This window comes from Saccopteryx bilineata, chromosome 4 (assembly GCF_036850765.1).
Source record: "Saccopteryx bilineata isolate mSacBil1 chromosome 4, mSacBil1_pri_phased_curated, whole genome shotgun sequence".
NCBI classification, from domain to species: Eukaryota; Metazoa; Chordata; class Mammalia; order Chiroptera; family Emballonuridae; genus Saccopteryx; species Saccopteryx bilineata.
The window spans coordinates 207,785,305-207,811,288 of record NC_089493.1 but is presented as its reverse complement, the minus strand read 5'-3'; the positions used below and the strand labels follow the sequence as shown (position 1 = coordinate 207,811,288).

The 25,984-nt window shown below is 38.9% G+C and overlaps 1 protein-coding gene across 4 annotated transcripts in view; it reads right to left on the bottom strand.

The window, feature by feature from the left end:
- ATG10 (autophagy related 10) overlaps positions 1-25,984 on the bottom strand; it is a 446,721-nt gene that overhangs the window by 118,489 nt on the left and 302,248 nt on the right. For all 4 annotated transcript variants that reach the window (XM_066273721.1, XM_066273720.1, XM_066273719.1 and 1 more), the window contains 2 exons: positions 23,985-24,123; positions 4,144-4,241 (listed from right to left, as the gene is read on the bottom strand). In XM_066273721.1, coding sequence (XP_066129818.1) covers positions 4,144-4,241; positions 23,985-24,123 — 237 coding nt within the window. The remainder of the gene's footprint in view (positions 1-4,143; positions 4,242-23,984; positions 24,124-25,984) is intronic.

Sequence of the window (25,984 nt, the reverse complement as noted above, 5' to 3'; positions counted from 1 at the left end):
TAAATAAAATCGAAATAATGTAAATTATTTATTCTTTCTCTGTGGACCGGTACCAAATGGCCCACGGACCAGTACCGGTCCTCGGCCTGGGGGTTGGGGACCACTGATTTAGACCACATGCCATAGCCCCTGGGGTTTGCACCCAGGTAAGATAAGAAACAGCAGTGGCAAAGAAAACATGACTAATGGTAAGAGGCAAAGAGGAAAGGAGCAGAAGACTAGAGGTAGGAGGCTTTACTAATGTTTCAGTTAAGGGTATAGGGCTTGATCTAGGACAGTAGTCCCCAACCTTTTTTGGGCCACGGACGGTTTAATGTCAGAAAATATTTTCATAGACCAGTCTTTAGGGTGGGATGGATAAATGTATCACGTGACCGAGACAAGAGTCAACAGTGAGTCTTAAATGAATGTAACAGAGGAAATCAGGTCATTTTTAAAAAATAAAACATCGTTCAGACTGAAATATAAATAAAATGGAAGTAATGTAAGTTATTTATTCTTTCTCTGCGGACCAGTATCAAATGGCCCACAGACCGGTACCGGTCCGTGGCCCAGGGGTTGGGGACCACTGATCTAGGAGGATCCAAGTGGTAAAGGAAAGGAAAAAATTATTTAATTTGAGGGGCAGTGTTGGGCAAACAAGTGTGTTACAAGTGTGTGAGGCTTGCTCGCCTTGTACTTTGCCTGATTGGTGCATGAGCAATGGGGCAGCGCCGTGTGTGTATAGTCTATGTAAGGCTGCAGGTGCTTGCCCTCTGGGTGGCAGATTGCAGATAGATTGCAGATTGCCTGCTTCCATTTGGAGGGGCTATTGTTTGCCAGAGAAAGGGTTTTGTCCCCTGGCTTGTTTTGCTTGTGAGTCCTGAGAGGGAGAAGCAGTTTGTCCTGCCTGCTTGCTTGTCCAACGTTGTGTTGTGAGGCTCTAATAAACGGAATGGCCCACCATTTTCCAGCTCCACAGGTCCTTTATCGTCTGCCCAAATCCAATGGGAACCTGCATGGCCACGGCACCTGCTGTTACCTCTGGCTCAGCTGGCAGGATTTGGATCAGATTGGTATGGAGCCGCCAAGGCCCTTGAAGGGCGCAATAAAGGAGTGGTCGTTGTTTTCCAGCATATGGTTTTCACCATGGGCTGGATGTTCCATACAGCCTGGTGCGAAGTGATTGAGCATCAACATCAGCATGATCTGGAGTAAGAGCTAGAGAAGGAAGCCGAGAGGGTTCAAGAGTTGCAGTGTGAGGTGCAGGCTGAGTGCCAATGGTGCCTGGAACTGAAGCCATCTCTGGAGAAGGAGTTACAGGTTTGTGGGCTCCAGTTTTCTCTAGAAGCAGAATACTGGCACTGACAGTTGGTGCAGACACAACTGTGGGTTCAAGAGCTCGAATCTCAGCTTCAGGCTGAAAGCTGGAAGCCATAGGAGCTGAAACTATCACTAAAGAAGCAGTATCCATGCAGGTGGAGTAGCTCTGAATTGGAAGCAGGCATTTCCAACTCCTCTCTGACAATCAGGATGTTTGGGCTGAAGGCCCCATCCACAGACTCAGAGCCTGGCCAGTGGTCACCCAGAAGGTAAAAACCCAGCAGCCTAGAGTGCTTCAGGGGCAGTCCATCAATGTGGTTATGCAGATAGTAGCAGATTTGGGGGAGCTGGAGACAGCATAGAACCGTAAAGTTGTGCGGGCTGCTGCCCGTGATGCCCCATCCTCCCCGACTAACAAGGGAAATGGGCCAGTCAAGGTTATCTGAACACAGATGTGGGTAGATCTGATTGCAACTGAGACAGACAGGAAGAAACTGGATGGCAGGTCTAGTAAAGTTCTTTTGGAGCTTTGGTGGCAGCTTGAGCCAGAACAGAAGTTCCAGCCACTGAAAAAGCAGGCTGCATGGTTCCAAGATTACTTGCTGGAGACAGTTGTGGGAGAGGAGAATGCTCCCCAAGACTCACTGTCCCTGCTTGAATAGGGGGAAGGCTGAGAGGCCCACCTAACAGGGATCAGCGGGGAAGCATGAGGCCCCATGTGAAACCGACAATCCATTCATCACCTTCTAATGTGCAGCAGGTATTGGCATTAGAAGGTAATAGGTGCTTTTTTTTTTATAGCAGCAGCAGTAAGAACTATTAAAGCGACACGGGCCTTGAATGTGTTTGACCCCACCAGGCCCTGTGAGCTTGTTGAGGGGTTTGGATGGGGCTTGTGGCAATGGACAGCACACTGTGGAAAGTGCTGAGGTCCGTTACTAAAGAGCTGTATGGCTAGTTGCCTGTAATGGACCTTTACCTTGGTGATTTGCACAGACAGCTGGGCTGTCATGGACTGATCATTGAGCAGTGTAATGGACTCTTGGATTACAACCAGAGGGGAGCACCAACTCCCTTGTTGGAGGGACATGCCGCTTTTGGACAGAATGAGAGACCCTGATTTGGGGGGGGGCAGCTCTGGTGGAGGCCCTCCTGCACTGAAGCTGATCTCATCCAGTTGCAGAGACACATCCAGGACACTTTATGGTGTCCATGGACTCTACAGGCCCTCCCACCTACCGTGGGGCAGGGAGCTAGAAGGGGGCCTCCAGTTAGCACTTGGGCAGAGGCTCAGGAGGACTTTGTGAAGGGCACCTTTGTAATTATGGTAATTGTATAACTTGTGCTGTTGCTGTAGTCTGTCTGTTTATGTAGTGTACCTCAGTCCTCACATGGGGACCATCCAGAAGATACCTGTTGCATAGATTGTGAAGCAGAGATTGTGAAGCGAGCAACCCTAAAGGCATGGAAAGTTGGGCAAACAAGTGTGTTACAAGTGTGTTAGGCTGGCTTGCCTTATACTTTGCCTGATTGGTGCATGAGCCCAGGGCAGCACCTGGTATGTAAGTCTATGAAGGCTAAAGGTGCTTGCCATCAGGGCGGCAGATTGTAGACTGCGGATTGACTACTGCCATTGGGAGGGGCCATTGCTTGCTATTATTTGCCAGAGAAAGCGTTTTGTCTCAAGGCCTATTTTGCTTGTGAGTCCTACAAGAGAGGGAAGCAGTTTTCCCTACCTGCTTGCTTGTCCTCCATTGCAAGACTCTAATAAATGGAATGGTCCACCATTTTCTGGCCCCACAATTCCTTTACCGTCAGCCCGAATTCATTGTGAACTTGCCTGGTCACAGCACCCAGCCTTATAGACCGTGTGAAAGATATATATACTTAAACCTGGTTTTGTCCTCAAATAAAATGTAAAAAATGGTCATTTGTAATAATTGTCAAAGAACTACTTATAAAATGCTAAGTATTCTAATGTTGATTGAGAGGTAAACTATCATTATTATGATCAAACACATAAGAGGGCATAAAAATGCTAATGGTTGATAACTGTCATATGTAAAGGAAGTTTTGATTAAGCTTAACAGAGCCTTGGAAAAATAAGATTTTGATATAAGTAAAAATTATATTTAAGGCAACCATGATTGGTTGCAAGGTGATGAGTATTTTTAAATTTCTAAAATAATTAAGTGTTGATTTAGCAAGGCAGTAATAATGACATATATGATTGACAGATTTATTTTCTCTACTTTTGCAAATCTACTTTTATATTTACTTTTACAGGTCTATTTTCATTGCTTTTTTAGATCACTATTACAAAGATATTACTAATCAAAAATTAATTTTTTTGCAAATACGTCTACAAGTAAAATTTTGAAATATCAGAGGTAACATTAGCTAAATCATCTATTTTTTAGTGTATATGCCAACTTAACTTCTATTCACATTTACTTAATACATTTTTATTGAACTCTTATCATATTTAAGAACTGTGCTGGCTCTAGGTGTACAATGAAGAGTAAAACCAACAATGTCTATCCATGTGACAGCACACAGTATAGTGGAAAAGACAGATTAATATTTTTAGTATCCACATATATTTAAAAGTAATAAGCACTATCAAGAAATTTACAGGTTGTTATGAGAGTTAATAACAGGAAGGCTAAGCCAAGCCTGGGCCTGGGAAGTTTTTGTTGTTGTTTTTTTAAAGGAAACTGTCATTGAATTTCAACTTGTAAGTATGTAGAAGAGTGAAATAAAAAGAGTAGGGAAAAAAGAACTAGATGGAAAAATGAGCAGAGGAAAAGGATCACATACAATAAATGAAAATACTCTAACCTGTTGGGTGATAGTGTCCCAGGGTCCCTGCTGCAACCGCGTCTTATAGCACGCATGAACTCCTGCCCATATATCCTGCAGAGATAAAGGCCTTCCATCTGTGAAAGCACACAGCAAAGACTGCCAGTTAGTGATCTGTGTGATACAATGGTGCTTGGTGTCTATCTAAAACTATCGCAAGACTATTATGCCATTTTTAAAAATCCTTACTAGTATATATACTATCTGTATATCAAAAGAGTGCTATATGAATTACTATTTTCTTCCTGAGATAAATTTAAACATTCAAATCTCTTTCCTTTGTAACCATCTAGTAGTTAAACTATCTGCTCATTCAATGTCTCAAGAATTTTACAAAATCTATAAAATCCATGTTTTTATCTTTTTTAAAATTTATTGATTTGAGAGAGAGAGAGAGAGAGACCGATTTGTTCCACTTATTTATGCATTCATTGGTTATTTCTTGTATGTGCCCAGACCCAGGATCAAACCAGCAACCTTGGCATATCAGGAAACTACCTAACCAATTGAGCTACCCAGCCAGGGCCCAAATGTGTTTTAGAAAGAACTAATAGATTCAAGCATAGGCAAAGGACCAGTTAGACAGGGTCCGTATCCAGAAGAGTGTACCATGGATACCTCTGAAGTCTTAATACTTCTTGTAGTCCTTAAAATAAACATGCTTCTTTCACTCTTTCATTGACTAAGGATCTGTAATGTTCAAACACTCTGTTGGATACCAAATGGAATAGAAGAAAAACACACCATTTCTCCTAATAAGGAGCCTGCCTTACTACTAGGGAAATTATGACAAGTATATCAATAGAATGTTAATAACTAAAATACTGGGTAGAAAGAAAATGGTCATTGACAGAGGAAAACTGCAGTTCTCTGATGATCCAGAAAAGGGGGGCATAAACATCCACTGTTTCTGGCAGGTGGAGAAAGGGATATTGGGGGTGACTGGCATGAAGAGATTAGTAAAAGCTTTAGTGAACGATAATTCCCCTGTTCTTTCTTTAAACAGCTTCAATTACTGAAATAATGTATTTTATGAAGACCACTATGGCAGAAGATAAGTAAAATGAAAAAATAGATACCTACTGGTATATTCAGAAAAGAAAGCAGGGATTTAACCTAAAGACTTAACTACACAGTGCTAAAAAGAAGACAGTCTACGCTACTGCTAAAATCTAGCGCCGTTTGACTCATTCAGAGCTATCTAGTCCTCAGGACTTATGGGTATGCTGTTTTCCTTAAGCATGTGGACAATATCATTTAAAGAAAACTCATCAGAATATTAAATCATTAGACACAAAGAAATAGTTCATTACCAAATGCAACAAAACTTAGAAAAATAATCTACTCAGACAAGACACCAAACTAAAAGTGTATTCAGACTTACACATATAATTAGAGATATGGCCGAGGACTGGGGGGGGGGGGGGGGAGGAAAGGGGAAAGACTTGGAGTCTGGGCTGAATTTGAATCCTGATATTTGCACATTCTCTGTGAGTGCAAATTATTCTGCTCTTAACTTTACCTGTAAAATGCGGATAGTAATTTTTTTCAAATTTTGTTCTTATGAGGCTTATATCAGTGAACACATTTAGGACTGTGTCAGACATGAAGTAAGAGCTAAATAAATACTGTCTCATCCCAGCCCCCCATTGCACTATTCCAGGTATGTTCATACTGCGAAGTTGAAGGATTCTTTTAGAAATCATTATTTCTTAGAGTTTTCCCATGTTTCTATACCATGCATGTTGTGATTGATATAATACACTAATACCATAGACAAAGCATTTCTCACGTTTGACCTGAGAAGTTGAACTTTTACTCAACCTTTATTTTCAATAAATAGCAATAGAATATTTTGATACATTTTCAATAAGTATCTTCATCTTGGCATTTATCTGGTGGCAGGAGATCATTATCTTGTGATAAATAGTTTTATTCCATTGACATTTCCATGTCTGTAAAATGAACAAGATTTATTCACCCAATTAACATTTGAATGTCATGTTTCACTACAAGTTAAAAACAAGTTGCCTTCAGTATGGATGTTATATTGTTTTCTGAACACATTTACAGAGTAGGACCAAATTTCCCCCCAAAGATAAGCACTACACATGTGCGTGTGTGTGCATGTGTGTGTGTGTGCTAATGTTGGAAGAGAAGATCTTAAGTACTTCAGTGTCAAATAGCAAATAAAATAATCAAATTATAAAAATATGACAAACTTTAAAAATAATTTCCAGATGTTGGAAACAGCCCAAGTGTCCGTCAGAGAATGAGTGGATTAAAAAGCTTTGGTACATATATACTATGGAATACTACTCAGCTATAAGAAATGATGACATCGGATCATTTACAATAACATGGATGGACCTTGATAACATTATACAGAGTGAAATAAGTAAATCAGAAAAAACTAAGAACTATATGAATCCATACATAGATGGGACATAAAAATGAGACTCAGAGACATGAACAAGAATGTGATGATAATGGGGGGTGGGGGAGTGGGGGAGGATGGGGCGAAGAAGGAGAGAGGGGGTGGGGGAGGGGAGGGGCACAAAGAAAACCAGATAGAAGGTGACAGAAGACAATTTGACTTTGGGTGAGGGGTATACAGCATAATCAAATGTCAAAATAATCTGGAGATGTTTTCTCTCAACATATGTACCCTGATTTATCAATGTCACTGCATTAAATTTAATTAAAAAATGATAAAAAATAATTTCCAGATGTCAAAGTTAGAAGAAATCAAGTTGTATAGTAAAAAAAAGTCAGAGCTGGTACAATTACTAATTTTATAAATAAGGCAACCAAGGTCTTAGGAAATATATATCTGCCAAAAGTATGCACTGATTCATGACTGCACTAGGGCTGGAATTCAAGCCTCAGGACTCACAATTCCATGCTCTCCCTGCTAACCCATGTTGCCTCTGAAGGCAAAGACTGACCCATCCTTTCACCACTGCAGTCCAGCTGTGTAGTTCTCAGCCCCACTGACACATTGCAAATGCTTCATAAATATTCACTGAATAAATAATAAATGAAAGAATCTCTTCCTCAACTTAATTTCCTCTAAGATAGAGAAAAACTTTGAAAATCTAGAGAAGAATCCTGGTTTAATATCCAGTAATCAGTAATGGTTTTAATTTACTCCTGAAAATAATTCAGTCAACAATCTAAGTATAGAGTTAATGGTTTAGATCAGTGTTTCCCAACCTTTTTTGTGCCATGCCCCACCTTAACCTTTCTAAAATTTTTATGTCCCCCCCTATGTAACATACATAATTTTTAACATTAAAAAATTGATTTGTTCACTTAATAAACATAAATGATAGGTTCTAGGAAGAAATCACTATGAAATTGTTAACAAAACACAGTAAGTAAAATTTCAAAACATATAATGAAAAATAGAAATTTAAATTCCAAATAATTTTAATACAGATTTTTCTATATTAATTTATTATTTTAATTAAGTGTGATCCTTGTGCTTGATGCTTGCTGCACAGAGATTTTATATTAGGTTCCAATTTGGTTAGCTTTAGTCTCAAGTCCACGTTGTGTTATATCCAGCCGATTTCTTTTTTTTTACCAGTAAATCATTTACAGCACTAAATCCACATTCAGCTAAAAATGAAGATGGAAACGGTAGCAATAGTTTTCTTGCACATTTGGTTGAATTTGGGTATTTGATTTCTGTTTCCTCACAAAGCCATACCATCGCTCCTTTGATATTAAATAAAGCTTTAACTGACTCATCATTTTGCAATTCTGCGAGTTCTTCTTGATACTGCATATTTGATATATCAGACAAATCCACTAACATTGGCTGCATCATCCATGTTGGGAAATCAATTTGTTTTAAATCAGAAAATCTTTCTTTTAAATTAGTCAATAGAATATTCAAATGATTGACAATAACAAGTAAAGCGGTATCAGTTACTTCACATTTTTGGAGCCAATGAAACTGTTTAAAGTTTTTGTTGTTAATATGTTTCTGACATAACTCAATATTGGTAATGAAACCAAATATCTTTGCTTTTGCATCGACAAGAGTTTAATTGTTCCTTGAAGTTGCTTATTTAATATATTTAGTTTTTCAAAGATATCGGCTAAATAACTCACAAATGCTTTACCATCTATTGTTAACAGATACTTCATTTCAGGTTTGTCACTTAAAAAATCACTAAGAGTATCAAACAGTTCCATAAATCTTTTCAAACAGTTTCCTTTAGATAGCCATCTTACTTCAGTATGAAGTAAAAGTCTCACATGGTCTTCATTTTGTTCTTCACAAAATAGCTTAAAAAGACGCTCACATTTGGCACTAGCTTCAATAGCATTAACACACTTTATTACTGTATGTAATACTTCATTCAGAACAGGCGAGATGTTTTCAGCTACCAAGTTTTCCCTATGAATAACACAATGCACAAGAATCATTTCTGGATTCGCATCTTTCATCAATTTTAAGCAGCCATTTTTCTTGCCCATCATATTGGGAGCACCATCTGCAGCACAAGATGTTATATTTTTCATTGGTATATCATTGACATCTAAGTAGTTTTTTAGCTTATTATATATATATCTTTGGAGGTAGTGGTGCTTTCTAATCTTTTACAGAACAACATTTCTTCAGCAAAATGTCTTTTATCAATATATCTTACGTAAGTTATCAATACTGCCCCACTGTCTCTCAAAGTTGATTCATCCATTTGCAAGGAGAATTTTCTTGTTTTCAGCTTTTCAATAAGTTGTTTTTCAATATCCTCACTCATTTCGTCTATTCTTCTGCTAACAGTATTGTTACTGAGTGGCATAGCTTTTACATCTTTGTCATCTTTTTCAAGAACCGTTTTAAAAAATGCTGATATTAAAATATGTGTTAAAATATATTCAATGTGACATAGAGTAAACGTATACTAAAAATTCATATTTATTTAAATGTATATAACACATTTACTACTCTACCACCGCAAATCAAAAGGTATCTATATTTTTCCACTTGACAAAATTTTCTGGAAAGTTATGCTTCTAAAATTAAAATTGTCATGCATGCACTATTATAGCCCCAATAATATTTATAAAATATTAGTGCTTTCTAGCCCCAATGCAAGAAGTACTTAATAAAGAGTTTAATATTGATAAAAATAAAATCAAATACTTACCAATTATATCTGACACTTATTTCAAATTAACACCAACTGAATGATGTGAAACACTACAGAAGTTGCGATGGGCCAATTAGGTGAGAATAACTGCGTTGTTTAGCGTGTTTTTAAAACGTCCAGGGTTCCCCACGGCAGACGGCACGCTCTGTGGTGAACCCAGGACGAAGTTTACTTGACGACGCCAATCACCCAGTTGATATTTTGGTCTCGTCAAACGAAATTATACTTAATAATTATTTACTGCAATTATTTAAGAATTGCATTTTTTGTTAAATTTGGCACCGATATCTAGCATTGCATTTAAATGGCTGGGGCGAAAGAGTTAAAGTCCTGTCGAGTCCATTTTCAAATTGCCCCCCTTAATAATCGAATTGCCCCCCTGTGGGGTGTGGGCCCCACGTTGGGAAACACTGGTTTAGATAATATCACTGTCAAAACCCTGCATATGCTATGAACAACATTCTTACAAAATGCAATAATCAGCACATAGCAACAATGTGAAGACACCCAAACAAATATCATAAAATATTTTCATTAGATTTGATGCTAGAATTGAGGTTATGTGCCATAAGTTTTCAAACAATACTAAACTTAAAGGAAATAAAAATTAACACCTTAGAATACAGGAATTAATGGGTCTGGCCTGTGGTGGTGCAGTGGATAAAGCATCAACCTGGAACACTGAGGTCGCCAGTTCAAAACACTGGGCTTGCCTGGTCAAGGCACATATGGGAGTTGATGCTTTCTCCTTCCCCCTTTCTCTCTCTCTCCTATCTAAATATGAATAAAAACATTTTTTTTTAAAATACAGGAATTTAAAAAAATGATCTTGTCATAGAATGATAATCACAAAGAGTTAAAAATAATTTCAAAACATAAAAAAGATGCATAAAACTCCTGTATGCATGTTAATAAGCATGCTACCACTTGCTATAATGAGAACAGTGCATTTTAAGTGAATGGATGTGACTTCATCTCTATTGCATTTACAGAACAGTTTAGAAACACGTGTTAATTATAGTTAAATGAGTGCTTGTGCAAGTTAGCTGAACAAGGCTGTCGATCTCTCCATTCTTTGCTGACCATTTACACTCTAGAAGATCTGGGTAATACAGTTTTGTCCCTCACACACAGATATAACAAACATGATTTACCAAATTATGATGTGAGTTCTCTTCCTGAGCCTTTCTCATTGGTTTGCTTAGCACCTTTGTGATCAAAGACATACAAAAATTCGTTTTGTGTTCCTTCACATAAAACCAAAACATTTTGACCTAATCAGCAATATCTCCATCCGTGCCATACACTACTGACACCTAAATTATATTTAAATATGGTGGTGGCTAATTATTTCAAAGATGTAATGGAGCCTTCAGAAATCTCAGTGAAATCCTTGCACTGAGATAGTCATATAAAAAACCACATCACAAAATAGAGATCCAATATAACAGACACTTGAAAATTTTTCTAACTTTGCATCTATCTATCTATCTATCTATCTATCTATCTATCTATCATCTATCTATCTATCTATCTATCATCTATCTATCTATCTATCCATTATCTATCTATCTATCTATCTATCTATCTATCATCTGTCTATCATCTATCTATCTATCATCTATCTATCTATCTATCTATCTATCTTATCTATCTATCTATCTATCATTTATGTATCTATACAAACCTTTAGCTTAAGTTAAAATATGGGTATAAACAAGTACTTGCTTAAGTTCGTGTAACAAATCATGTGCCTTCATGTTCAGTTCAAAGTATCTTCAATCAGAAAATTTAAGCACTGTTAGGAGGGCCTATTTTCTCTGGCCTCAGTCAGAGGAAACAGAAGCATACTCAATCTACAACTCTCTAGTTTCAGACCCTAGATATTGAATAGCACCAATGTGAACCTGCTTATAAATCTCATTAATCACACTGAGGCTGAGAAGCTCGGTAAAATCCCTTGCATACTTGAAAAAAACTAAGTAGAAGCCAAAATAATTTCAGCAGCAACCCACAAAGTGAGCATGGTAAATTAAGGTAATTTATTTAACAAGCATTTACTGAGTACCTACTATGTGTCTCTATCACCTGGAATGGTAATACAGATTGGAGCTAAAGGAACATTCTGTCAGCAACCTAAAATGCCAATACCAAAAGAAGAGACACTGGATGAAGAATAGAATAATTAAAAAGTATAATCTTTAGCAACTTCCAGTAGCATTTAATTAAACATTTTCATATAGACTCTCTTGATTGAATAATAACCTACTTGTCAAGTAATCTATATATTACTCAAAATGTGCAGCTTTCTAAATTAAATTTCTCAAGGCTATTAGTTTGTAGGAACCAAATAACAGCAGGAGATATTTCACTAGCACTACTTAATTGTAGTGCAAGCACGCTGAAGCCACCTTTACTCTGTTGTGCATGGTTTCACTGAAGTTTCATAACTCCTAAAATGAAGATTAGAGGAAGCCTAATTATGTAGAGAAAGTTTAAGAATAATGTTCTGAATGTGGTCATTAGAAATGAAAAGGAAAGAGTGGATTTTTCACAATGAAATATGTCACTGTTCAATATATTGTCTTCAAGAGAGCTTGAAGGGTATAAAAATTCGTGTCATGCACCACAGTGAGGTAGAGATGATGCTTCGCCAAAGGGGAAAACTCATTTTTGCCTCAGTGAAGAAATTACATTGTGATATGAAATGAGTGTTAATTGTTCATGTGCATTCATATCAGCTTCTATGCTGGCTAATTCTGCAATTTTTATTTATCCCCACATACATTTTTTAGCATTTTGTGTCTCTCTTAACCTCAGGAAATCTGAATGAAAATTCCTCAAGTACAGATTCTTTTTAGTTATGTATGACATCAACTAATTGACTTGTGTGCCTTAAATTTTGGTTGTTATTTGAATGACAACTGCATGATAGCATCAAGCAGTAAAAACAAAACAAAAAACAAAAATGGGCTGTAGTTTGAGCCTCAACTCCTTAAGTTTTCCATGTACTTCTGAATAACTCATTTAACAACTGTGAGCACTCAGGTTTGATGTCTGTGTATGGTGTAAGGACTGTTCCTATCTTACACTGTTATTGTGAGATCATGATCCACGGCCGCATTGCTGAGAGGCGCCAAGCCCACTCCACATACTGTGTTTCCCCAGGTATAAGATGCTCCCATGTGTAAGACGCACCTTAATTTGGGGGCCTGAAATTTGAAAAAAGATGTATTACATAAAGTTATTGAACTCAAGTTTTATTCATCAAGTGCAAAAAGCAGGAAATGCATGTAAAAAAAATCTACAACTACTGTATAAGACACACCCAGTTTTTAGACCCCAAATTTTCAAAAAAGGGTGCATCTTAAACATGGGGAAATACAGTATTTGCCTACTTTTCAAAACTCTGTGAGGTTGGTCTTATTATTATTTCAATTTTGTTTTCAGATGATGAAAGTAAGAAAACAAAGTTCAATACGTTCCCCAAGGTCATATAGTTAGGAAGCAGCAGAGCTAGAAATTAGAACCAAGGCTTTCCAGCTCCAGACCCTGCACTTCCATCGCTCCCCTGTGTGTCTGTCTCCATGTGTCTCCATGTTCAGGAGCTCTTTGTCAACCAGAAAGGGATACACATATATCAGGTGCACTGTTGTTGTTGTCACCACTAATAGTCTCCACCAATACCGCCTAACCTTGAATTATCTAGAATTTGCCTTTCCTGGTTTTCTCTCTAAGCGTGGCCTGCCCATTCCCTCATCACTGCATGGACAAACCCAAGTCCAGCAGCCACGGCCTCTCTTGATTATGCCAACCCAGGGTACTCACTGCCCTTTGAGCCCTGGTGGCAATTTTTTTATCCAGGCTTATTGAGATATAATTAACATATAACATCATGTAAGTCTAAAGTGTACAACATAATGATATGATACACATATGTACTGGGAAATGATTACATCAGTAAGGTTAGTTAATATATCCATCACCTCACATAGTTACCCTTTTTTGGTGTGTGTGCTGTGAGAACCTTTAAAATCTACTCTCTTAATAACCTTCAAGTATGTAATACAGTATCTTTAACTACAATCACCATTCTGTACATTAGATCCCCAGAACTTATTCATCTTATAACTGAAAATGTGTACCCTTTGACCAACATCTCTCCTTTTTCCCCACCCTCCCAGCTCCTGGGAAACACCAATCTACTCTCTGGCTGGTGGCAATTTTTACCTCTCTTACAACCTTTAACATATTCTTCTTATTACAGTGAATTTCAGATCTGGCTTATTTCTCTTACTAGACTGTAAGCTCTGTGAGGGCATCATCCATCCCTGTATTCCTTTACTCATCTCTGCATTTCAGAAGCATCTTCTTGCCTTGTACATTAACATTTTCTAGTGGTTGAATAGGTGAACATTAAACATTAATCTAGAGCAATTCACACAATTATTACTAAGAGTAAAGGCTGAACAATCATGATAAAAATTCACTAGTTAAATGATTCATGATTATATTTTAAAACATCATATTCAGGCCCTGGCCGGTTGGCTCAGTGGTAGAGCATCGGCCTGGCGTGCAGAAGTCCCGGGTTCGATTCCCAGCCAGGGCACACAGGAGAAGCACCCATCTGCTTCTCCACCCCTCCCTCTCTCCTTCCTCTCTGTCTCTTTCTTCTCCTCCTGCAGCCAACGCTCCATTGGAGCAAAGATGGCCCGGGCGCTGGGGATGGCTCCATGGCCTCTGCCTCAGGTGCTAGACTGGCTCTGGTCACCACAGAGTGATGCCCCAGATGGGCAGAGCATCGCCCCTGGTGGGCGTGCTGGGTGGATCCCGGTCGGGCGCATGCAGGAGTCTGTCTGCCTGCCTCCTCGTTTCCAGCTTCAGAAAAATACAAAAAATAAAAAAAATAAAAACCTCATATTCATACATAAATCCATAGTATTAAGCAGATGAAGGTATTGTAGATATCTGATTCATCAGTATCCAAACATACTTCTGGAAAAAATTCTAAAATAAGTGGAAGATGGAGCCACTAAAAGTCCCAAAGAGGCATTCCGTCATCTTCTCATTTTCATGCCTTCAGTGGACTCTATGATCTAGCCTTCCAATAAGTCCCTTTCTGCTTATCATGGTCAAGTTCAATTTTTTGTAACCAACTAAACTTAACTAATATAGCCCAAATAAATGGTTTAACACTTCAGCTTATTAATTATTTTCCAAATTATCAGCCTCAATTTTTTAAATGTTAGATATCTGTTTAGTAATTTTGAGTAGAAAATAAATATAAGATGTCCTTTAATTACATAACAAAGTGTATGAATGTTACAATCTAGTTTTATGAGAAAAATGCCCAACAAACAGAACAAGGAGGAATAATTTTGAGTCAGCTTAAACTGTCCACACCCTATGTTAAAAAACTTATAATAATGCATGATGTTCTAACCTCTTCTTTAAATTAATTTAAACACTTAACCTAGCTAAAGTACTTAAAGACCTTCTTAAGAAATAAGAAAATGTCCCAGGGAAGCAACATTAAGTCCACAAGATACCTGAGACATCAACTCTGAGATACCACTATTCATCAGGACTCTAGGACCATACCACCAAATAAATATCAACATGGGTCTGCTGGTTCAAGCAGAAGACATTCTACTTTCAATCATATGTTAAGTATTCTTAGATTTTGATTCAAGCCTGTTAGTCTGAACCCCAGCACTTGTATTTTTTGTTTCTGTCTGGTGGTAAATTTTTTTCTGATATTTAATAAGTGGCATTGGGTTCACAAATGTTCATTCTCTGCCTCTCCTATCTCCTCAGGCTCATAATCATGGATTGTTGCTATTTAAAATGTTTTAAGGGGATAAATATGCAGTTCCTCTATGATTAGAATAGCTCCAGACACAGAATCTTCAAGCTGAAGGGGGATCTTTGGATTCTTTAGTTCAGCTTTGTCATTTCACAAGTAAGAAGCAGGAAGCCCACAGGGTCAGCTGACCTGCTAGTGTGCACACAGCTGTTGGAGGCAGAGCCGACATTAGGAACACATTCCTAGGAATCTCAGACCCACTGTCTTTCCTCATCACCATTCTGAGAAAAATGCAGAATTCACTCCTGGGTGAAGTTTTATCCAGAGCACTCTCAAAGCTGGACAGAAGGGAAACACAACACTTGAAGTGACTTTCCCAAAGCCAAGCGTTTAGTTTTAGAAGGGCTGGGAACCTGGTTCTCTTAGCTACACAGTTAAAACAGCTCTGTTCATCTTCTTTTAGGAATGTCTCAGGGGCGCTTGAGGCCCTTTCATAAGTGTACCACACTCCGTTTTATATGAGTCCCACTTGAATATGCAGTATAGTTCCTCTACCAATCATCATCCTTCATCCACTCAGCTTGGTTTTGCCACTTCTCCCTTCTCAATCAAAACAAATTTTGTTGTGGCCCTCCCCTGGGGGCTTTATGAAATTCATAGGACCTTCAGACCTAGGTGACTCAAAAACGGCATGCTGGCAAGGCTTTGTACCTCTTGGAGAACACAGTAGTAGTTAGAAGGTGGAAACCTTCCATAGCTTCTCAAATCAAAACTCTAAGAGTTAAGCCATTTTCAGATTGATTAGTGTCTGGTTTCCTTGGTGAGAAAATAATTGCCAGCCCTACCCTGCATTCCTCCTTTCCTGTCCCCAGGAAGGGAAACCTGAAAGGACAGAGAGAGAAAACTTACATATACACGTTCAAACCAATTTTTCAAGAGTCATTTTCAAGGGAAAGCCAAAGCATGTCCATTAGACTAAAAAAGATACATGGATATGTTTGTGGGGCTGTCTGGTAACTGCTTCTCACAAAGTCTTTTATTTATTTTTGTTTTAGTTTTCATCACTGTTTAAATAGCAATTTTTTAGTTTTTATTTATTGAATGTATTGGGGTGACATGGGTTAGTAAAACTATATAGGTTTCAGGTGTACAATACTATAATACATCATTTGTGTATTGTATTCTGTTTTCACCATTCCAAGTCAAGTCTCCTTCCATCACCATTTATCCCTCTTTACTCTCCTCCACCTCTGCCATGCCTCTTTCCCTCTGATTCCGTCTCTGTTCAAACCTCCTTACTCCCAGAACATGGAAATAATATGCTGGTAGCAGCACCTTGACTATCCTTGTTCCACCAGCCAGCATGTTCACCTTCCCATGGGAAATGTAGTCTCCACCTTCTCAACATGACACCTAGTACAGTATTTGCACTTGAAGAACTCTATGACTTTAAAGGAGGAGAAAAGCAATAAACTAGTTAAAGGTTGTGCAGTGATTTTTTTTCAGCATATTTTTTAAAATGGGCTGTTTTTATGCCATGCACACAGTAGGCATCTATGTATGTTTTTTTTTGTTTGTTTGTTTTCCTGAAGCTTGAAACGGGGAAAGACAGTCAGACAGACTCCCACATGCGCCCAACCGGGACCCACCCAGCACGCCCACCAGGGGGCGACGCTCTGCCCACCAGGGGCGATGCTCTGCCCCTCCAGGGCGTCGCTCTGTTGCGACCAGTGCCACCTAGCGCCTGGGGCAGAGGCCGAGGAGCCATCCCCAGCGCCTGGGCCATCTTTGCTGCAATGGAGCGTTGGCTTCGGGAGGGGAAGAGAGAGACAGAGAGGAAGGAGAGGGGGAGGGGTGGAAAAGCAGATGGGTGCTTCTCCTGTGTGCCCTGGCTGGGAATCGAACCCGGGACTTCTGCACGCCCGGCCGACGCTGTACCACTGAGCCAACCGGCCAGGGCCTATGTATGTTTTAATGAGTGTTTCAAGCAGGGCTGATTTTGCCAAGAGTAAGCAGAGAAATATTTCTTCCTTTTGGACCACAAAACAGATATTCTTATATCCAGGAAAGGTAAAGCATATATAATCTCTTGCAAGTAAGAGAAAAATCATGTGCCTTTAGTGTCATCTTTCTGTGCTCTGGATCTGTGTAAAACTTGCTCTGTGTGTGTGGAGTTCTGTGCTCTGGATCTGTGTAAAACCTGCTCTGTGTGTGTGGTGTTCTGTGCTCTGGATCTGTGTAAAACCTGCTCTGTGTGTGTGGAGTTCTGTGCTCTGGATCTGTGTAAAACCTGCTCTGTGTGTGTGGAGTTCTGTGCTCTGGATCTGGATCTGTGTAAAACCTGCTCTGTGTGTGTGGTGTTCTGTGCTCTGGATCTGTGTAAAACCTGCTCTGTGTGTGTGGTGTTCTGTGCTCTGGATCTGTGTAAAACCTGCTCTGTGTGTGTGGAGTTCTGTGCTCTGGATCTGTGTAAAACCTGCTCTGTGTGTGTGGAGTTCTGTGCTCTGGATCTGGATCTGTGTAAAACCTGCTCTGTGTGTGTGGTGTTCTGTGCTCTGGATCTGTGTAAAACCTGCTCTGTGTGTGTGGTGTTCTGTGCTCTGGATCTGTGTAAAACCTGCTCTGTGTGTGTGGAGTTCTGTGCTCTGGATCTGTGTAAAACCTGCTCTGTGTGGAGTTCTGTGCTCTGGATCTGTGTAAAACCTGCTCTGTGTGTGTGGAGTTCTGTGCTCTGGATCTGTGTAAAACCTGCTCTGTGTGTGTGGTGTTCTGTGCTCTGGATCTGTGTAAAACCTGCTCTGTGTGTGTGGAGTTCTGTGCTCTGGATCTGTGTAAAACCTGCTCTGTGTGTGTGGAGTTCTGTGCCAACGCAGGGCCCTGTAGTTTCGTTTCGCATTTCTCTACCACCTTTTCTTTGACACACTTTTAAATCAGGGATTGATTTTTCACAAAATTCTTTTCCCGTTACATGTTCTAACAGAGCATGCTATTTCATCCCCAATTCTTCATAATGTTTCAAACATTTACATGGTTCAACAAATAATTTTCATTAAGAATAAAAAAAGAAAGACAATTCTGATTAAATTTTCTCTATTATTTGGACTTTTCAGTTTGAATATATTTGTATTAGTTTAATAACTTTTCATTATTTTCTTAATAACTTTCACTGTTTGCTCTTCATATTTCACTCCAATCCCTAGAATCTCTTTTAAATCTTCCAAAATTCACATTCCATTTCATTATGATGACTGGCTAAATTTACAAACTGTTTACATAAATATAAGTGGCAGACATGAACTTTTTCTACAATCAAATGACTCTAAATTAAATTATCTATCAAACTATTTTCTATTTACCGCTCATTGTAATAATTAAATAGAATCATTCTGCTTCAGTCTTTAAGTACTTCCCTAATCCACTTTTTTCCCCATGTTCAATAAGCTGCTTTAACTCCCACTCCACTGGCAATAATTTTTCCCTGAAAAATGTTTTTTACAGCTCATTTTCACTGAGATCATTTGAAAAATTCATAATGCTAATAACAATACAAAAAGAGTCAAATTTCTTTTACTGACATTTTATTCTTTATTTATTCCTGTTTTCATTCAGTCATAAATTTTGCTCTAGAAAATCCCTCCTTTATTCCCATTCACTTCTGCTCAATCTCTTCCACTTTTTCTTTATATCCTCCAATCCTTTCCCATCCATAATCTTGTCCCTGATTTGATCTCAAATATCTTCTCAACCATTTCTATCACAGTTCATCTTAAGAAAACCCAACTCCAAACTGGCCTTTCCCTGTTCCCCAAATATGCTATGTTCTCAGCCGAAGCCAACGTGCCCTTCTCCCCTCCCCCAGTGCCTTTCCCAGCCTCTTCCCAAAAGCCAACCATTGCCTTTGCTTGCAGTCTGTAAGACAGCTAGGGGTATTTTACCTTTACTCTCAACTCCCTCCAGCCCCCATCATTCCTGTGTTCCTGTCATTCTTATCTTTGCACTCCAAAGGCTTCCTCTTGTCCCAGAGCATGGACAAGCCTCTTTCTCCTCCTCCCTGGTGAGTCACCACTGCTCTCATCCAAGAGTCTCCATTATTTGCCCTCTGTGCTGGCCTTTATCTTGGTTTGGTTCATGCTGCCTTTGAGAAAAAATTCTTCTTTGACTATTTCTTTTGCCCTATTTCTCTGTGAGCACCCTTCAGGCATTTAACAAGTGGACAAAATCTTCTACATAAAATATCTGGGTTACATTTTCAATTCTATACCCTTACTCCCTGGGCCAATAACAGAACGAATGACTCTACAGAAAAAACAGACATTCAGTGGTTGAATGGAAGAAATATTTTCGTCCCTATTCAGAAGTGGCCCATCTGACTAATTAAAGAAATATGTCAAAACGGTTCCCAAGAAGAACCCATATGTCAGCCAAAGAATTAAATATTTTGAAAATGAGAAGAACCACTGGGTCCATTTTTCAGTAGAGATTGAGAAAAAAAATAAAAGAAAAGGAACAATGAAGAAATAAGTCAGAATTCAAGCTAAAGTATAGAAATCTCTACTAAAAGGGGAAATATATAAGCTTAAGACTGCAGTGAAGCCATTATATATATGCCTAAGATTCTTACTACATTTCTGTTTTCCATCAGCTTTTGACCCCAAATAAAGTCCCCCAAAAGAAGATAGGACTTAAAACATTGACAAAATGATAAGGAGTAGGCAGAAGTGTTTAGCCTGATACAAACAATTCTGTAACACAGTGTGCTTCAAAAACACAAGAGAAAAAAGAAACAGTGGGTACTTCACATCAATGCTTTGTAAAAATGGACTTCATAAACTACAAAGCACTATTCAAATATAGGCTATTTATTATTGACAGAAGTGCAATTGCCTCTCACCCACTGCTGGGGAGCAAATGGCATTAACCCTGTCCCACCACCTCTTCCAAACCTGTGATGGCAAGTGCAGTTAGGGGAAAAAAAGAACTACAGAAAGGACATATGTCTTCTCTTAAATCCATGTTACTCCCTATGAAACTGCTCCTGTAAGCTTAAGTATAAAAATGAGAGGCACCCAGAAGCAGAATCTGTCTCCGCGTGACTGTCTGCCTTACAAGGTCAAACAGAAACATGTATTTGTAGAAGTGGGGCAGCTGCCCTGTCATTTTAGATGCCCACCTTTGAGTCTTCAGGACTTCTCAGTCTCCTTAGTCAACTAACCCTACAGTCTCTGAGAATTATCTGACAAGAGTAGAGATATATAGATGGTTTGGGTCCTGAGTCTCCTGGAGACAACAGCATTATTTCCTTCCATATCACCTATCAGAGCAGTTCAAACAGGGAGCCATCACAATGCTTCCATTTGGGGGCTTTATTTGGAAGTCATTACAAATCCCTCATTGGCTCATTATTTAAGAAATACCTGTTGATGCTGTACCACAGCTGATACTGTGGATATCAAAATGAATAAGACAAATACTATACACATACAGCCACGAATAAAGCTTATCACTTTAGAGGTTGTAGGTACTCATTATTAATTTCCTTCTTCTTTTTAAATGAAAGCCCTGACTTCTAGCTTACCATTGGATAGGAAACAAGTAAGCAAATAATTCTGTTATAATACAACTTGTGATATATGATATAATGTACTGTGATATGATATGTGTGGTATATGATACATGATGCAATATTACATGGGAGTGACAGGAGGAAGTGGCATGTTAGCTGAGTCTTAGGCAATAATTGGCCTGGTAGACACAATAATATAGAAATAAGCTATAATTACAGTCCAATGGATTTGCATTTCAAGAAACAAAAGTAAGATTTCTTCTGGAATCTAACCAAGTTATTAAGAACAAAAAAGTAATGACAATTAAAATGGGAATGCTTACTACCTGCTTTCCCTAAAAAAAAAGAGGTACTGGAAGAAAATTCAGAGCAAGCCAGAGAAACTAAATTTTACTAGCAATGATATGCAAAAGAAATTCTAAATATCTGTCAAAAACAAGGCTAACTGAACTGATTTTTGAAGCAACAAAAAAAGACCCTTGGGCGAGAAATTTTATAGTCATCTTCCTTTCTAGGTCGAACTCTTTTAGAATGAGACAAAGAAAAATCTGGACCTGGAATAAGAGAAAGATGTCAGGAACCCATTTACCACACTGATAGAGGTTTGTTTAATAAACAGATGAAAATCTGGACCTGGAACAAGAGAAAGATGTCAGGAACCCTTCCCCACCACTGATAGAGGTTTGTTTAATGAACAGATGAAAATCTGGACCTGGAATAAGAGAAAGATGTCAGGAATCCATTCCCCACACTGATAGAGGTTTGTTTAATAAACAGATGAAAAGCTGGAGAAATCAGTTATCACAGGAAAAGGGAATGGATTGAGGGGAATTACATGAAAATTTATAACTCCAGAGTAAAAGATGATACATTTTTAGAAAACCCATTACATTAGGAGGAAAAGAAAAAATTATTAGAATGACATAAAGAAAACCGATTTTCATGTTTTTCCACAAAAAAAACTCAGTATGCTGTACAAAGATGAAATTTAATATTTTAATGTACTTAAACAAGTACTAAATGAATTCTGGAATTAAATAATTTCTAATACTCATTCTATACAATACAAAATGGGCAGGAGTTAGAGCAAGGAATGCTTCCACCTAGAAAAAAAAATCAGTGACTTGTTTTGGTTTCCCATTATTAAGCATAATAAAGGGAATCTTAAAAGTTTGAATGCTAATGGGTCTTTATATTTTGTTTTGTTTTTTAAAGAAATAGAAAACCATCATGAAGAAAAGATCTTAGGAAGTATTCAGATTTCATTACAATAAACTGGACTTGCAGGAACAATTTACCGTGCTGCCCTCTAAGGGGAGCTGTTCGCACATGATAGCAAAGCACACGCATGAGCTCATCCAGCAGCCTCAGCGAGACCCACTTCCAGTGAGAAGCAGTCATGTTTCAACACCTCCAATTCCCGAATGCTGACAAGCTAAACAACTTGTTTTGTCTCTGGGAGCTCTTCTCTGGTGATTAACTGCTTATGGTGAATACTAATTATGTGAAAGTACACTGCTGAAGAAGTAGTGTCCCATTTCCTCTACCTGCAGCCTCAACATGTCTGAATCTGGAAGGTAGACTAGCTAAGAACCCGCTGCAAACCCAAACCAAGAAAGACATTTTCCTCCACCCTGGTAAATAAACGTTATTCTTTTACTTTTTCGTATAACACAGCTCACAGACAAAAAACATCTTTTAACCTCTGGGCTCCAGACTAAAGGGAATGACGAGAAAAGTGAGTGTTTTAAAGGCTTGTCATGATTATGTGGATAAATCCGCAGCAAGATTTTGTGAATTGAACCCTCAGTGTCCTCAATTCCCCATGTCCCATGTTGAAAATTTACTCTAAATTGTCAGTTCCTAGGAACTGCACCTCAGATTAAAATCTTCTCAACAGGGAGCCTAGGAGAATTTGTTCTTCTGTTTTAAATCCTAAATGCTTTGTTAAACCACCAACACCACAAAATTAGAGACCATTTATAAGGCAGCAAGTGATTAAATCTACCAAATTCACATTCAAAGCAGTTAAGCTACTTTTCAATCAAAAATAAAATATCATCAGCGGTAGAGCATCGGCCTAGCGTGCAGAGGACCCGGGTTTGATTCCCGGCCAGGGCACACAGGAGAAGCGCACATTTGCTTCTCCACCCCTCCGCCGCGCTTTCCTCTCTGTCTCTCTCTTCCCCTCCCGCAGCCAAGGCTCCATTGGAGCAAAGATGGCCCGGGTGCTGGGGATGGCTCTGTGGCCTCTGCCTCAGGCGCTAGAGTGGCTCTGGTCGCAACATGGCGACGCCCAGGATGGGCAGAGCATCGCCCCCTGGTGGGCAGAGCTTTGCCCCATGGTGGGCGTGCCGGGTGGATCCCGGTCGGGCGCATGCGGGAGTCTGTCTGACTGTCTCTCCCTGTTTCCAGCTTCAGAAAAATGAAAAGAAAAGAAAAAAAAAAAAAATCACTGGCTAAATTCAGATGTCTTAGCTACCCAGAAAAAGTTAGAAGTCTGTTCAAAATGCAAAATGCTGCAGATAAAGCCAGATAGAAAAGGAGAAATAGACTAGGGGTGGGCTGGGGAGGTGGCTCCTTTTGTCAGTGAACACAGGGAAGGCAGCTTCACGCTGACCCCATGCGCCGGAGAACACCAACGGAAAAGTGACGGCTGGGTTGCAGGGTGCGGACTTGATGCGGTGGCCGATTCAAAAAGCTTTATTAGCAAAGGCCTCCGAGGAGACAGGGTGTTCCACCTTCTTGGCAAGAGGAATGAGTTGAGTAACAGTATTGCAGGAAGTAAAAGCACTGGAGATGTATAAACGGCCAAAGGAAATATTAGTGCTATATTAAGTATCGCTTAAACTAATTGATAAATGGTTCTCAAAGTAATTATCAGCATTTGGGGGAAAGGCATGGGCTTTGTGTTAATGGATCAATTGACATTGAAAGAAATTCTTACTGTAGTGTTAGAAATAAGTAAACATTGTAGCTTTAAGTTGTTCCTATTTGTTTAAAGTAAAGAAGAAAAGGGCCAGGGGACTTAGTCAACACTGGGCAGGAGGCCAAGAATCCGAAGATCAGACTTATGGCTGGGATGATATCATTCACTCTGAAGTCTTGATACTCTTTCTAAAGCATGAGAAAATTTACTGGTAAAACCTTACCTCACCCACAGTTCTCTCTTTTTTTTTTTTTAACTCATTTCTTTTTCTCTTAAGAATAATGTTCCAAATCTGCTTTCTGCCTTAATATGTAAATGTCATGAATTTACAGTCAGCTTCCAACATGGTCTTACCTAAAAAGCTTGCCCTGAAGTAAAGCACAGGGACTTGGTAGCTACAGGAATATAAGACATGATACTCATATTTAATCGTTTCAGTTGTTGCTGTGGTCTCAGTCACTTCAGAATCATCCAGGGATAACTCTAAAGCCTCCTGTAAAAAAGCAAAAGCAAAATCATAATTTTTGTCAATTAAAAAAAAGGAAGTACAATAACGGAGAAAGACACATTTTTCTTCTTTCAGGATAACAGTTAAATAAATATAGAACTATGAGGTAAGGAAAAGGGAGGTTCCCACATTAATGTTTATCATTTGAGTCCTGGGTAAATAGTAAAACCAGAAAACATTAGCATTAAGTAATTCCAGATTGTTTTTGAGAGACAAAGCAGCTCTGGGTAAAGAAACAGGAAGGGAAAAAAAAAAAAAAGCAAAAAAATCTATTACAACAGCAACTCTGAAAAATCTTTACTGTTCATTTTTAGCACCAAAATGATGGCTATACAAGCTACTGTCTTTCCTACCTGTGAAAGCTAAAAACATCCTAACAATTGAACAAGAGGCTGTGAAATATCCCTAAAGATTCTATTGTACTTGCCAAAAGATGATTCATTGTGTGCTGAACAATTCCCAGTTCCATTTTGAATAAAAAAGTTATTTTGCAAGAGGTTGAGTTTGTTAGGTACATTTCAAAACCTGAGCTGAATCTGTTCTATTATTGTGCCATTTTTGGTATACTTCTACAATAAATCTTGATTTATAATAAAAGAGTAGAAGGCAAATATTAATGCCAACTTAAAAAGGGTTTTGTGAGCAGAGATGGTTATAGCCAGTTCACGTCTCACCTAATCATTCTTTACGGGCTAATTTTTTAATGATGTGTGAAGGTTTCTTAATAATGTATCTTAATGTTTAGAAATAATTAAATAGACATGTTGAGTCAGAATTCTATTCCTCCCACATTCACTTATTTACTTGGATTGAAGAATTTCCTTTGAAATTAATTTAGTAGAAGGAAAGAAGTACTTAAGTTTGGCTTGTTTCTACCTCTCATCACAATAGTAGGAATGACAATGAACAATCAGAAAGATCTCAAACTTTTATCAATATGAAATAAAGATTGCGGTGGAGATAATAAAGCCAAAGACTACTCTCCAGATCTGTGTCTGCTTTACTAATTCCCCACTTACCATCAATTCATTGGGGGAGATTAATAACTGGCCATAGGTACAAAATAGTTTTTCCTTAAATTCCCCAAAATACCATCAGTTAAACACAATGAATTAAATAATGAGAGAAATCACTGAAATAAATATTCCAGGCACAGAAAATTAATACAGTAGCAAGAAAGAGGTGTATCCATTTGTTTATTTAATTTGCATTAGTCAAAGTTATCTATACCTTCTTTTAAAGCAGTTCTTTTTTTTTTTTTTTTTTTTTTTTAATTTTTCTGAAGCTGGAAACAGGGAGAGACAGACAGACTCCTGCATGCGCCCGACCGGGATCCACCCGGCACGCCCACCAGGGGGCGACGCTCTGCCCACCAGGGGGCGATGCTCTGCCCATCCTGGGCGTCGCCATGTTGCGACCCTCCTGGGTGTCGCCATATTGCGACCAGAGCCACTCTAGCGCCTGGGGCAGAGGCCACAGAGCCATCCCCAGCGCCCGGGCCATCTTTTGCTCCAATGGAGCCTTGGCTGCGGGAGAGGAAGAGAGAGACAGAGAGGAAGGCGCGGCGGAGGGGTGGAGAAGCAAATGGGCGCTTCTCCTATGTGCCCTGGCCGGGAATCGAACCCGGGTCCTCCGCACGCTAGGCTGACGCTCTACCGCTAAGCCAACCGGCCAGGGCTAAAGCAGTTCTTTTAACAGAATTCTTTCCTTTTGGTCAATGACTGGGTTGGTTAGCGCTTATATCTTTTTTAACATTATAAAACATTACATCTTTGTGATAAAAAGAAATAATAGCAGGCACTGCATAAGTGCATAAAATGAAAGTAAAATTCTCCTTGATGCAGCA